The sequence below is a fragment of the Aegilops tauschii genome, chromosome 3, assembly GCF_002575655.3.
Source record: "Aegilops tauschii subsp. strangulata cultivar AL8/78 chromosome 3, Aet v6.0, whole genome shotgun sequence".
In the NCBI taxonomy this organism is placed as follows: domain Eukaryota; kingdom Viridiplantae; phylum Streptophyta; class Magnoliopsida; order Poales; family Poaceae; genus Aegilops; species Aegilops tauschii.
The window spans coordinates 6,048,376-6,063,526 of record NC_053037.3 but is presented as its reverse complement, the minus strand read 5'-3'; the positions used below and the strand labels follow the sequence as shown (position 1 = coordinate 6,063,526).

General features: G+C 41.8%; 1 protein-coding gene across 1 annotated transcript; it reads left to right on the top strand.

Annotated features, from left to right (window-relative positions):
- The first annotated feature begins 768 nt into the window (after positions 1-768).
- Positions 769-3,092, top strand: LOC109738718 (uncharacterized). Its single transcript, XM_020297804.2, has 3 exons — positions 769-817; positions 1,956-2,515; positions 2,676-3,092. The coding sequence occupies exons 1-3, from the start codon at positions 769-771 to the stop codon at positions 3,090-3,092; spliced, it is 1,026 nt and encodes a 341-aa protein (XP_020153393.2).
- Positions 3,093-15,151: the final 12,059 nt, after the last annotated feature.

The window sequence follows — 15,151 nt, the reverse complement described above, 5'->3', positions numbered from 1 at the left end:
CATTAGTACTTCCGCAGAATAGCCACCAATATTAACCGACTGACCATTGTGATGGAATGTTAACAAAAATATATGTAGACATTTCATCAAAGACTTGAGGCTGTGAAGAATGCCACTCCACCTCCCCCCCTCCTCAATAGGCGTAGAGCTCGTGTCAACTGAGTTGATCTTCATCACGGAGAGGTCGTGTCGGCGAATTGCATGATTCTTGTATGTGAAATATCAATGTTGTTAAGTCACTATGCTTGTGTCAGTGAATTTCTAGGTGGTTATCTAACTTTTATGTGGCATGTGAACTTTGTATGGTAATTGACTTGTTGCTGGTTTGTGTGGATTATGTGTGATGTATGAATGGTGCTAGCTGACTATATGGCTATAATTTTTTTTCCATTGACGTCTTAACAGGTAGTAAATTATTAAAATTACCCGTGGGGGCTTTTGCTGAGTATTGACCTCCACAAATTTCCCTGTTACTGAGGGCCCGTTCGGTATCACTCCACTCTGCGGCTCCGCTCCGGGAGCGGACGGAGCTGTAGCTCAAAAACATGGAGCGAGCAAACAGCCACTCCACAGATTCTCGGAGCCGGTGGATTACCGAAAATGGCCTGAGTATCCTACTCGATAGCTGTGATGCGTTACTGTTCCCACCCACTCCAGCAGGTGTTTTGCCGAGCTTCAAGTGTTGTCACTCGGCAAAGTTTCTCCGCAGCGAAGAGATGTAAATAAAGATGTAGACAAAGAGTCACCGCACTCAGGAAGGTGGGCCACATGGCGGAACCAAGAAATATCTTTGCAGCTACACCGGCTACTTTGGTAGGTGACTCGGAAAACTGTTTCTGCACGTGAGACGTTAATTTTACAAGTAGTTGCGGAGTCCTCGACGAATTGCACTCGGTAAACGTGCCACCGACGTCACGGACCCGTCAAACCGAAATTGTCGTGTCACGTGACTCCTAGATGCCGATTTCCATGTCACGAGTTCTCAGCAAAAAAAAGTATTAGTCGAGTATTAGTTCGTTTACCGGGCATTATTCTGACAGCTCTCGTCGGAAGGAAGCCCTCGCCGAGTACACACTACTGCCGAGTCTTGTTCTCGGCAAAGGGATGTTGTGTCGTGATCCTGTGAAACGGAACTCGGCAAAGACCTTGGCACTCAGTGAACACTAATTTTCCATTAGTGTTATTTACTATCTCTAACAGGTGACTATTCCGCAGTTCTTACTTACTAGGGTCCTATATGTATTTTTAGTTTGAGTTCTCATATGTTTCCTCATAGTTTAACCAATCTTATGACTTTCTTTTTTGCCTTCAAGTATAGTTGTCTTTCAAAGTTACCACACTATCCTGTGTTTTCTCCTAGCAGAACGATGGCCAGCTACAAGGTTTGAAACTACATTTGCTAGTCGCTATTCGTTAGCATAGTGGAACTGTCATTGGCCCGTCTTTTGGCCATCGTGGAGGGTCCAAAAAGGGTATAGCGCACCTATAGGCAGTTGTTTCACAAAAACCATTGGTATTTTGGATGATTCACGTGGCCGGATCCACTAGTCCAGCTGTACGCTGATCTTAATCTCGACAACAGGAGAGTCCATTGTACACATAACGTAATTTTGTATGTTTGCGCAACCACATGTACCTTTAATTTGCTGGTGTCTAGAATATGTTTTCCACTAGATCCAAGCCAGATAACCAGGATCCAACGACTCATTATTTGTTTAAGGTTGGCCCATTTGTCTTAGGCTTGAGAGGGGCCTTAGTGTGAGCACACACTATAGTGACAGAGTGGACGCGCGCTTGCTTATAAACCCGAGACTAGAGGCCAGGTTCCATAGCATCTACTGCTACAAAGATTGAGTTGATCACCCACCGATCGAGGTAAACAATTCCACTACACGCATCGTTCTCTCATTAATTCTATTCTGCCGTGTCTCATGTCTATCTCGATGTTGAACCAGCTTCTGGGTCAGTGGCTACGTACGGACGGAAGCTCATGGACGACTTGGACGACTCACTCCTGTTCATGCAGTGGGCTCTGAGCACGCTGCAGAACGAGGAGGATCAAGGAGGAGCCGTCGAGAACAGGGCTGGCTTCCCATGCCTCCAGGCGCTCCGCGATTCCCCGGAGCTCGCGGAAGCACACAACCGGCTGAGCTCCGGCACCGATTCCCGCCCCGACGGTGGGATCATCAGCCCATCCCCCGATGCGGCCGTGCAGCAAGTCAGTAATTCCACGTTCACGTCGTTACCGGCCTCGGGCAGCATGAGCAGTACCGGCGCCACCAACACCCACTCCATGAGCTGGAACTTCAACGCGGCACACCCGTCCAGCGTTGGCGGCGGCACACAGGCTGCGAGAGCGCCGCTTCGTTCAGGCGTGTCGCAGCCGACGAGGAGGGCCGCCGCAAGGAAAGTCGGCGCTTGCGCGCAAGACCACATCATGGCGGAGCGGAAGCGCCGGGAGAAGACGAACCAGCGCTTCATCGAGCTCTCTGCCGTCATCCCCGGCCTCAAGAAGGTCCCTGACTTCCCCGTGTTTTTCCACGTGTCCGAATATTTCTCCATGAAATGCATAGTTTTTCTTTCTTTTTGCTCGTGGGGTCAAATGCTTAGTTAATCTGTTAATGTCCTCGCAAAAAAAATCTGTTAATGTGTTTATTAAAATTTGGGTCCATCAGATGGACAAGGGAACTATTCTTAGCAACGCAACGAGCTATGTGAAACAGCTCCAAGAGAAGGTCAAGTCCCTGGAGGCGGCCGGCGGCAGCCATAGGAGCGTTGAGACCTTGGTGCTGGTCAGGGAGCCAAGCCGCCATGCCGCGCCGAACAGCGATGAGGGGTCCAGTTTGTTCTCCTCAGCAGCCCGGATGCCGGCGAGGAGCCAGCGGCTGCCCGAGATAGAGGCAAAGCTTTCAGAAAACAAGGTGATGTTGAGGATCCACTGTGAAATAAATGGAAAGGGTATTGTCGTCAGGGTTCTTGCGGAGTTGGAGGAGTTCCACCTTTGCATCGTCCACAATAATGTGATGCCATTCACGGAATCCACCGTGATTATAACCACCATGGCAAAGGCAAGTTTTCATCTACTTTTATGATGGTACCTTGAAAAGAGGGCCGGGTATGATTTTATCAAGGCGAATATAGTCGACCAAGTTTATAAGGGATGCTAGGCCAAAAATCTCACAATGGCATGATTAATTAGCTGCAATCATGCAAAACTCTAACAATGAACAAGCAACTATTAACCGAAACCAGACTCCACCATCGATTCCAAACCAACGATCGAGAGCCAAAAAGACCTAGGGATAGGGTGAAGAAGCTATTCGATAACACCTTCAAGGAAAAAATAGCTTCTCATGGGTGTTAATGTATCGGCACACCCAACGCCACCACCCCATCGAACATTAGGGAGACTACACTACCCAGAGGCCCCTTGGAATCCCATAACTAGGACGAATAGATGAATGCATTTTTTTCCACCCGGATGGATTCCTCTCAATATTCACTTTCCTTGTTCTCCACTGCATATTTTTTCTATAGATAGATATGCATACCATGCTATAAAACGCACACTTGCAAAGTATAATACAATAAGACAAAGAAATTGTCACGTATGCACCTCAAAATCACCTTAACCCTACAGACATTAGATTGTTTCATTTGGAAGTGGATTTTCGATTTTTCTAACATAAAATTAGTACCATTTTCAGATATCCAATATAGTACTTTATGCAATTCAAACTAAATGTAAAATTTCTAGTAGGACATGAGTCACATGACACATTCTTCAAGATAGTAATTTGACGGCCATCTTATCCACAAATATGTTCTGTGATAAAAAAATATTAAGGTATATTTGATAATAAATATCATAATATCAATCTAATCCTTTAGATACTATTTCTTTGTAGATAGTGAAAATTAGAATTTTTTAAATGATAAAAGTGTAGGAATAGTTGAACTTTAGATCGGAGGCCATAGTATGTCACTACTTAAAAGAATCGATCCCTCCTCATTTAAGTTAGAGAAACAATGGAAAACTGGCACAATATTGATATTGTGTGCAATTCTATTATACATGACCATCAATGTCCTTAAGGACTTTTGACATTAAATTTGTGGTGATCGACTAACTTTCACGTTCAGGTGGAGGAGGGCTTTACCGTCAATGCAGAGGAAATAGTGAGAAGACTCAACTATGTAATGTACCAAGATAGCTGCAACAAGAGTTGTTACTAATAATGAAGACACGAGCCCGAATGAAAGACCACTTTGGACAGATTAAACATCTCAGATTGGCCTTTCTTTCTGCCTGCCTGAGTATATATTCAAGGCGGGTCTTCATTCTAAACCGCCTCAGAAAGCAATTTTTTTCCGAGGCAGGCGCTTCTCCCCTGAGGTTTTGAGAGAGAAGCCCAAGAAAACCCGCTTTGTATAGCCTTTTTCGTGACCGTGTTTTTCGGCTAGTGTCAGATGCCATGTTTAATAAAGTCTGTTGTGTAGCAGTGGTGGGATGCATGTTCGTTTTAGGGCATCTCCACAGAGTGGTGAGTTAACTGTTGGTCAAATTTGCCATGTAGAACTCATAATATGCGGCGGAGAATAAATGAAGCGATTGAACAAAATTGTTAATTTGTACCTGAACAATCTATGCATAGGCTCTCTATGTGGAAAACTGAGGCTCTGTAATGATGGGATCAGTTGAGAACGTTTAAAAAAAACTACCCACAAATCAGCACACAATCTATTGGAGCCATGAAGACCATGAATCAGCTAGAATAGAAACTCATCATGCAAACGTTATCTCGTAATCATACTCATTTGCATATCTTACGTAACAAAAAATTCATCGTAAAAAAACCATTTTCATGTCTAGTGTACCGAATTTTGTGATAGACTGCAGTATTGTATGGTCTAGTTGAGCCAGGCGAACCGGTGAGCCGTTGAGATAGGTTAACGCCGCAGCTATGCATGTGTGAGTTCGTTGGCATGGACGTGCTTTCTCGATGCACGTCATTAGCTGGTGGAGGTTGCATGTAGAAGAATTAGTGGAGTAGTTGAACATGACGGGTGCCTAGAAAGTGGATCAGGCCGTTGGCCTCCGACCGTGTGAGTTATAGAGTGAGCTAAGGATTAGTTGGTACTGTGAACGTGTGTGAGCCTGTTGTACTAGTACCTATTTTTAAACTGAACAAATGAATGAGAAAGAGGCCGTGAGGGCTGGAGAAACCAGGTAACCACGGTTGGTCACCAGGGAAGTTCTTTTGACAAGGCCATAGTGATCCTCTTCCCTGATGCATGCGTGCCTTATGTGTGTACAGTTTCTCATCATGTGTGTGTGTTCATGAGAGAAACCAAGAGAGATGATAGAATTTTGAGAGAGGAGGAGAAGAGGCGTGCGAGAGGCGGCACCAACAGGCAGGAGCAGGCGGTAAGGTTTTTAAACCAAAGCAACAGCAATGGGCACCATCTAGATCCACTGCACTGACGCGGAAGTAAAATTAAAGACTGAAAAATTTAAAGGCAAAGAGGTAGCTGAGCTCGAACATCATCAACGCACCCTACAGCTCAGCCTTCTTTGGCCCTTCTCGACGGCATCGCCTCACAAACCAAAAGTAGCCGCGTCTGAGGGTCGACTATGATCTACTCCCTCAATCCCATAGCATAAAAGTGTAGTGTGAAAAACGCTCTTATATTATGGGATAGAGGTAGTCTCTCACCACTAGGCCAGCCAGAGACATTACCCACACCAGGTTCTTGAACTCGACGGCGTGAACAAAGAACAGTGAGGAAGGGAACCAGGAATTCGAGGTGAAGATTTGAATGATGTTGGACATAAGGGCATGGCCAATGCATAGCCCCAGGGTGATGCTTCGTAGGCCATGTACGATCGGATGTCAGGAAAAAGTAGGTTTGGATGAAGTAGTGGGATCCTCTACAAGAGGTGGGTGCTTGGGGAGAGAAACTACGGTCCGGTGCATAATGCTGAAAAGGTTGAAGTGGAGAGTAGAGATGTGTGTATAGTGGGAGTCTTTATTTTCTATTTTTTGATGAGGCCCACAAGTGGAAGGTTGCATTGCGGAGAAAAAAATCATTGTAGATGCCTCAAACTACTTTTTGTCATGGGGTATCTGTATTCATATGCCCAGGGGCAAAGCCAGAAAATTTAGCCAATGGGTTCATTCACCGATCATCAGGATTCACATGATTCGGTATGAATTTTTTGGGTATGAATTAACTAAGTGTAAAGTCCAAATTCACACGCATTACAATAAAAGTATAGCACTAAAAGGCAGCCTAATCAATAGAAATTTTATTGCTTAACACATATAGTTGTTACATAAAAAACTGATAGCGCGATACATACCGGTTGGATGAATTTAAATAGAGCAGTACCAAAATAACTTCGCAGCTTCATGTGCAACTTCTCACATTCCTGAAAAAATTGAAAATATAAATTAGTTTGACAAGTTCAAAATAAGTTTCATCTGTCAAAGTTAGTTGGTGGCCAGAAATGTCCATTGGTTAAATATCTTTGTCTATCTCACCTTGCTTCTTAGAATTTCTTGTGTGGTCTGAAATTCCCTTCTGATCAATACACATATCATAAGATAGATCATCTAACTTAACTTTTATCTGCATAAATGCTTTGAAAGCCGAGTTGCATCAACAACCATTTGATGTACCTTGCTTACATCTAGGAATCGCCTTGAAGTGTTTGCACCATTTTTTCGCTTTGAGAACTATTCTCCCAATGCCTAGATCAATCAAGGTTGATGATTTTTTTAGGAAATTAGGGCAATGGGCGTTCCCACGCTAGGCTAGATTGGACATGCGTAAGAGGAAGATTTAATGATTGATCTCATATGGCTTGAATTCGGATTGGGATGTGCCGCTGCGGGCTTGCCATGGCGACTGAGCGATGTGGAGACCACGGCCAAGAATTGCCGAGTTGGGAGGCGATTAAGTCGATTTAGGAGGAGCCAGGGAGCGTACGTCTCTGAGATTGGAAAGCGATCAGTCGAGTCAATCCGGGCTATTCGTGTGGGCTTTTAGTCGGGCAAGTTACGTTAAAGCATTTTAAATTGATCAAAAGGCTTCTCGCTTGGGTTTTGTAGTTATGTTTTAGCGATAGTTTTGCTTTTTGCTCTTTTGTTTATGAGGCTAGGAATCATAATTTTGAGGCTCACAACCTGGTCAAGTTTGCATGTAATTTGAGTATAGGTAGACACATGTGGTTGGGTAATCCTCATGACCCTCCATGTGTACCTATGGACATTCTTGAGTAATAAAGTGGCGAGTTTCTCAAAAAAAAACCAAAAACTACAAACGTACTAGTACGTGGCAGGGAAATTCGTTGGGTTCAACTGAACCCAACGGCTTTACTCCATCTCCGCCCCTGCATATACCATCACTGTACATGACCTGGGCGCGCCCGGTATCAAGAAGGAAAACGCGTCCACAAAATTCAGGAGAGATGATGAAATGGTTGTACCTTAAGCGACGGCCGGCGGTGGTCCGTGGTGGTTGAACTTTTCCATGTGGGTTTGTACGGATGGATACTAGAATGAAGTAGGCCTTTGATTATGTAAAAAAAAAGTATGCCTTTGCAAGCAGTACGATGTTAAATTATAGTCAAAGCAAGCTGTACCTACCTAGTTGTTGAATATTTTAGTAAGCTGATGATGAAATGGTTGGTTACAGGCTAAGCTTTGGATTCTTCGATCTAGATGGGAGATGGTAATAGCGACTATTTTCAATCGGTTTGGATGACGGCCGCATAATATGATACGTGTTTAGCCACTATATCCTATTGTCTAGCCGGTTGTGGCTATGATTTACTTTGTTAGCTTTTATGTATCTTTGGTCATTTTGCGAGTTGTACTCGGATACCAAAACTTGTTATTTGCTACAACTTTTTCAATAATATGGCCGTATGCATCTTTCGGTTGCAGAGGCCTTGGGCAATCCTCCTTTAAAAAAAAGCTACTTGAAAAAATAAAGAAAAAGAAAATAAGAGACAAATACACCCGTCAAGTTGCACATGATGACCACTTTAGTGTCTTAAGTTAAAAAATACATAAAATTGTTGCTCAACCACTTTAGTGTCTAAAGTTAAAAAAATACATGAAACTGTTGCTCACACTTGTCTCGTGGTGCAACTATGGTTCAACGTCTCTTTCTCGCCGTCGAAGCACCTGCATGGCATGCCAGTGTGGCGTCAAGCACACTGTAAGTGGCTGGGCAGGAGCTGGAGCATTGTATTTTTTATGAAAACACTCTGAATTTGTACCAAATCTAATAAAAAATCCTCTGAAATATGATTATGCATCTGTATAACCGTTGGGTACCACCTGTGCATGACCAGTACAAAGGAATAATTTATATGTAAAATGTTAGGCACTCCTACCCCACTACCAGGGACATGCAGGCTGGATCTTTGCATTTTTGCGGAAACCCATCTGAATTTGTACAAAATCTGCTAAAAAAGGCATTCAAACAGAGAGTGGCGTTTTGGCACATGGGAGTGCGTGCTCCTGGTTTTCAAAATGTGTTCTAAACATATTTAGAAATGTTAAAAAATTCCAAATAAAAAATTGGCGTGTACATCTCGATATTGTACATGCTCACAAAGTCGTTACGCGAAAAACTAACAAGTTATGTTTCGCGTGTGAAAAAGACAAAATTCAGTGTTAAAAAGGGATTTTTCACAAGACATCCTTTTCTCTTGTTTACACAAGCCACAAAAAGAAGTCGTTTTCTCTGAACTTGACGTGCACACAAATAATGTCGAGATGTATGCGTCAAATTTTTGTTTGGAATTTCTTTCACATTTTGAACTATTTTTTTCGGTGACAGAAGCGCGCGCTCCCATGTGCCAAAGCAAATTTCTGATACAAACACCATTATGCATCTCTATGAGCGTTGGGTACCATCTGTGAGTGAACAATAAAGATGGATAATTAATATGTATGGTATGGCCCGTGAAGCACCACTATGTGTCTCTGTCACAACTACAAATCCAAACAGCACTGACTCGCCAAATTATATCATCACTGGTGCGCTTCTATCCAAGATGGGTTGTCTGGCCGGTTAAATCACCGACCGCCTGACATGTCAATGATAACTATCAGGCATGAGAAAAAGGAATATAGTTGACTTTCCACTGCCTGCACGGCAACACGCAAATTACAGAGGCAATACAAAATACAAGAAGCAAGTATAAAATTTTCATTTTCATATTTCATACATACACAAAGACAGGGACATCTACTAAAATATCCTTTGCCAATACAATTTGATATACACTACTAATACATTAATTCGACTACACTTTCATGTTCACATAATACTAAACATCTAATACATCAAAGGGTAAACTTCTTGCTTTGTGATGTCCTTCTCCTCAACAATGTTCTTTACAATATTTAACCCTTTGGCACTTCCATTTCGTTCGGGGCCAGGTCATCAACGACATACCACCTGAAGGATCATCATCTTCGCTTATCAGGAAAGCTGGTCTACTCAACTCCGTCATCAAACTTGTCAGACAATATTTGAATTCTACCTCGGCTTCGTCCTTTATATTATCCTGGTCATACTAAAGTTGGCTTACTAACCGAGGCAAGTCAATTGTACTTACTTACGGGTTGATCTTTTTGTACAGTGCGACCGAAAAATAATGACATGTTAAAATATAAGGACAACTTATATTATTTTTAATATTAAAAATTCCTAATTAATATAATTTCAGGGAAATTTTAATGTTGCAAGTGTAGTTACCCAAGTTTGAGTTTTTACACTTGAAGAGTTTGCCGAAAAATATTTTTTCAGATAATCTGTTGGGGCGCTCAACCCTGGAGGCTGTCCATAGGGACAACTCCTTTACTCTGAGGCCCTTGAGGCATAAAAACTTACTAATTGTCCCTTGCAAAATTTCACTCAAGGATAGCCTCACAAAGACAACTCAAACCTATGCAAATCATTTTGTGTAAAGTGCAATAGACGTGTACCCATGCTTGTAAAAAGTTAAATTAAATGAATCAATGATAGAAAAAAAGTTCAAGCATATAAATGTTCATCAGTATATAGGCCAATCAAACACTTTCCAAGTGAAATGTTGCCTTGGGTTTTACATACCTGGTCATGTCATCGCAAAGAATGCCTAATGACAAATTGTGGATTCTATACATTTTTCTTATTGAAATTGTTTTTGGATATGATAGGTTGTTCGTTCTATTTGTTCAGATTATATGCAAGGAAATAAGATAAGAGGCAAAATTATTTCACGACATTTTAAGTAAGGTGAGAGGCATAGAAGCATGAATAACATAATATACGTTGTCACATACAAACATGCATAGTATATGATTGTATGCAAAACATTCACAACTACAATGTTACATATAGCAATGGTAACATTCTAGCACCAAAATAAACTATAAAATTATAATTGTAACATTCATAACTACATATTCATCTAGAAGGGCTGAAGCTTCACACCGTAGTTGGCGCCGCAACCGAAGAACAAGGCAGCATATGTTGGTTCTAGAACCACGCATGGAGGCGAGGTAGATTGGCTTGCACATCTTATCAACACTGCCACAACCATAACCATGACATGCCGGTCTACGATTGCGCGTAACTGCTGGATGGCGGCAACACTCTGTAACGATTGAGGCAACACACATCAAGAGAACATTGCTCGAGAATTCATGGTGCAGCCGCGTCGGGGCAACGCCACTGGTCAGCTAATTGTGGGAGCATCATCTAGGGCACCGTGATCAAAGATGACTGTGGGGTCGTCGCGAGGGCACCGTGGATGTTTGATGGAGGCTAACCGGATGGACATGTACGGCAAGAGAGAGTGAAAGTAAAGGGGACGGTGCCTGGCGGCGGCAGTGAGGGTTTGTAATGGAGACAGGAAGTGGACGATGTATATAATAAACCAAGTACACAACAACACTGATGGGTAAGAAACACGAAGGTTTAGAGTTAATAGATGAACTTAGACTAGCAAGATAAAGTAGCCGATCAGTGAAGAATATTGGTCAATTTTTATCTTAGAAACACAATATCACAGGCATGTCATTTTCAGACCGGTCTGCGATACGCATCCTGCCAAGCCCCGACACTACTAGGGAAAACCCTAGTAGTAGCGCTTGAAATATGCATAGCAGTAGCGCTGGGTCCAGCGCTACCACCAAGGCGCTACAGCTAACTATTAGCAGTAGCGCTGGAAAGGGAGCACTACTGCTATACCTAGTTAGCAGTAGCGCTCTCCTTTGGGCAGCGCTACTACTACTTACAGGTAGCAGTAGCGCTTGTTCTAAAAAGCGCTGCTGCTAAATTTTCCTGTATTTTTAGAAATACATCTTATTTTCATTGTGTGGTTTTATATACAGTACTTTCATCATATGATCTTATGACCATGATTACTTATTATATATAACAGTGGGTGAAATGAACGTGGAGTAGATTCAAGTGGAGGCAACACGTGGTGCATGTCAAATGTACTAGTCTAATCCAAACTTGATCTAGTTTGGATTAGTAGTACTTTCGATGTGCACCACATGTTGGCTTCACTTCAATCTAATCCAGGTTCATTTCACCCATTGTTATATATAATAAGTAATCATGCTTATATAATAACTTAGCATCATGCATCATCGATCATAATAATAAATAACTCATCATTGGTATCATAATAACAAGTCATACTCATCATCATCGATCATACAACTTCTACTCGATACCACATCATCATCATAGTCAACTAACCAATCCTACTTAGTTGTTCTTAGCACATGATCATGAGTATTATTAACTAGGACCTACTACCTTCTCTTAGGTAGAATAGCATAAAACAAGATAGGCCCTGACTCTCCATTATGGAGAATGGAGATTATCCTGCCTTTAATTCTTGCCTTTCGCATAATGTTGCTTCCAAGTACCTCCTTACGACTGTCCATACATTTTTTTTCATTCTTTGATTTGCATGTCTCCACTTCTTTTAGAAATCAGATATGAACAGGTGAGATTCGTACGATGACCTGGCCATATGTTCAAAACATCAAGGCGACCATTCTGATACATCAGATGAGGCACACAATCATTCGGTATTTTCCGTTGAAAAACATAGTAATAACTTCGTAGTTAGCAATGTAGTTAAGTTTTAAAAGAATTTATGCAAAAGATGCACGGATGTAGTAATGCTAAAAACTCTTACCATGGCATCTCCATGGATGTTACTGTAGTTCAACGCGTGCAGTAGTGGCACGTATTGACCATAATGTGGAGGAGTTTTATAATAGATATTGTAATTCTCAAGATCAATGCAAAATGCGACCAGATGAATTTTCTCCTGATAAGTTAACTGAGAGCCATCGGTGTAGTATGTTCTATCTACCATGTTCTGCACATTGTTTGAACAATGAAAATAAGCTGTCAATGGAAATAAGCTGTCAACTATTTTGAAATAAACAATATAAATTAGTTAATAACTATGTTTGAGAACTCACATAGCGGTAGCACTACTAGCAAAAGGCCTGCTAGTGGCGCACCTATTTTGGCCATTAATGGCGCACTACAGGTGCGCCACTAGCATCACGCCGCTTGTAATTAATACTAATGGCGCACCCCTGGTGCGCCATTAGTATATCACACGGTGTGCCATTAGTATACCAGATACTAATGGCGCACCACATAGAAGTGCGCCATTAGTAAAAAAAAAATTCAAATTTTTTTCAGAAATTTTTTTTTCAAATTTTTTTCTTCCTTTTTTCTTAATCTCGGGTCAATATGCTTAATCTCAAGTCAAATCGCACTCCGTGGTCAAACTTCCCAAAAGGTCACCCATCCTCACACTACTCCAGCCCAAGCACGCTTAACTTCAGAGTTCTATCCAACCCCAGCACCAGCTCACTTAACACGTACTTATTGATATATCTAGCATATCAATCCTATTAAACCTTATTGATGTATAGGACTTTGTTCATGTTCATGAGTGTGATGAAATTTTGAAAAAATATTTCAAACTTTCGTTCATATTACGTATCATATTTTGAATATTTTTCAAAAGAAAATTCGAAACTAATTTTTTTTCTGTTACTAGTGACGCACCTAGCAAATGGTGCGCCACTACTAAGTTTGATTTTTTTTCCATTTTTTCACCTCTAGATCTTAAAAGCCCCGTATCTTTTATTCTGTTAGGTTTTTGGGGATTCTAAAAATCTTCAACGGGGTTCCCCCGATTGAATTCGGATGTAACTTTTCAAGTTGATGATTTTTCATATAAAAAACTTTTTAATCCGAGTTCGTATGCAAAAGTTATGCCCATTTTACAAATTCGAGAGAGATTTTACAAATAAAGTCGAAATTCATATTTGTAAATTTTCCCAACAAGTAGGCCACATATCACATGGGAAACTTATTTTCTTTTATTTTTTTGACATTTCCGTCATTTTCTTTTATTTTCTTAAACTGAAAAGGCGGTCGGGGGGGGGGGGGGGGGGTGGGGGTGTGCATTCGGTGGAATTTTTGGTCAAAGTCAGTAATGGCGCACCGTGGGTGTGGTGTGCCATTACTAGTTACTAGTTTAACTAGTAATGACGCACCACACCCATGGTGCGCCATTACTAACTTTGAAAAAAAAGTTGTTAGTAGTGGCGCACCAAGGGTGTGATGCGCCATTACTGGTTAAAACTAGTAATGGCGCACTATCCCCTGGTGCGCCATTACTAGTTTTGAAAAAAATAATAATAAAATATTTGTTAGTAGTGGCGCACCGAGGGTGTGGTGCGCCATTACTAGTTTAACTAGAAATGACACACTATCCCCTGGTGCGCCATTAGTATTTGGAGTTTAATAGCGTACCTACACATGGTGCGCCATTAGTATATAACAGTGGCGCACCACATGTGTGGTGCGCCATTAATGTCCATATTATCTATAGCCCTTTTCCTAGTAGTGTACAACTGGAAGCGTATTAACAAGGACCCAAATGTCCATATTGTCTTGGTCGATGTCAGGATCACCAAGATCCATGGTGACAAGCATACCCTCATAAAAACCATACATCTTGCAAAGTGATTCCCAATTTTTGCAACCAAAATGGGTTACGCTCTCAGATTATACAGATTTACTTCAAAATCCATACCATGATGAGTCCTTAGGTGAATTTTTTTTGTTTCGAAATTTTCATAGTCTTCAAAATCCATCCTCTCCAAGACATAGCGTCTTGCATGGCATGGGATAAGCTACTCGAATTGTAAAATATGAAAATTACACGTTGAAATAGTTGAAGACAGGCTTAATTACGAAAAAAACACTTGTCGTCATTGTGTACCGTTTCAACATCGAAGGTCTCCTCGAGCTTAATGCTGAAGCGCCGATCTTCGTCCAGGTGAGGCCTGTCACACAGACCTCGATCGTCGTGGCACCAGCTGCACTCCCCCGGGAGACTTTCGTCGTCCGATGACGACATTTCCTACGTTCATAATTCAAATATTAAACTTGTACAATTCAATATATGTACTACAAAAATTAAATTAGATCATTATTATTCATCACGGGTTGACTATCAGTCTGTCGAGTCTTTTTCTTAAAAACTCTCAGCTCGCGTGGTGTATACATTCGACGGTTGTTGATGGTAGCTCCTCCTTTCGTTCCCAGGTGCATTACACAAAAATGTCTAACACACGGGAACGAAGGAGAAGCGACCCCCATGACAACAGTCGGGATTTTTCGTCCTCTGATATGTGGTGGAGACTCTCACACACTGATTCCTCTCTGACATTTGCGACCGTCGGTGATGGTCGTTAGTCCTTCTTTCCCTAGTGCATAACAAAGGTCTAGCACCCGGAGAAGAAGGAGAAACGACCCCCACGAGAACAGTCGGGCTTCTTCGTCCTCTCTCATATATGGTGGATACACTCCCTCACTGATTTTTCGACCTTCGATGATGGAGCCTCGACAGACTTAAAGTCAACCCGAAATGTCGTTTAATTATTTTTTGCGAAAATCCAGGCCACTCGATATTTCCTGCATATTCTAGCAAAAGTCATGCCAGAATTCACAGAAAAATCCGTCATGACCTTTGCTAAAAAAGGACATATCGAGCGCCTGAAATTTGCCGGAACGGAAATTAATCAAC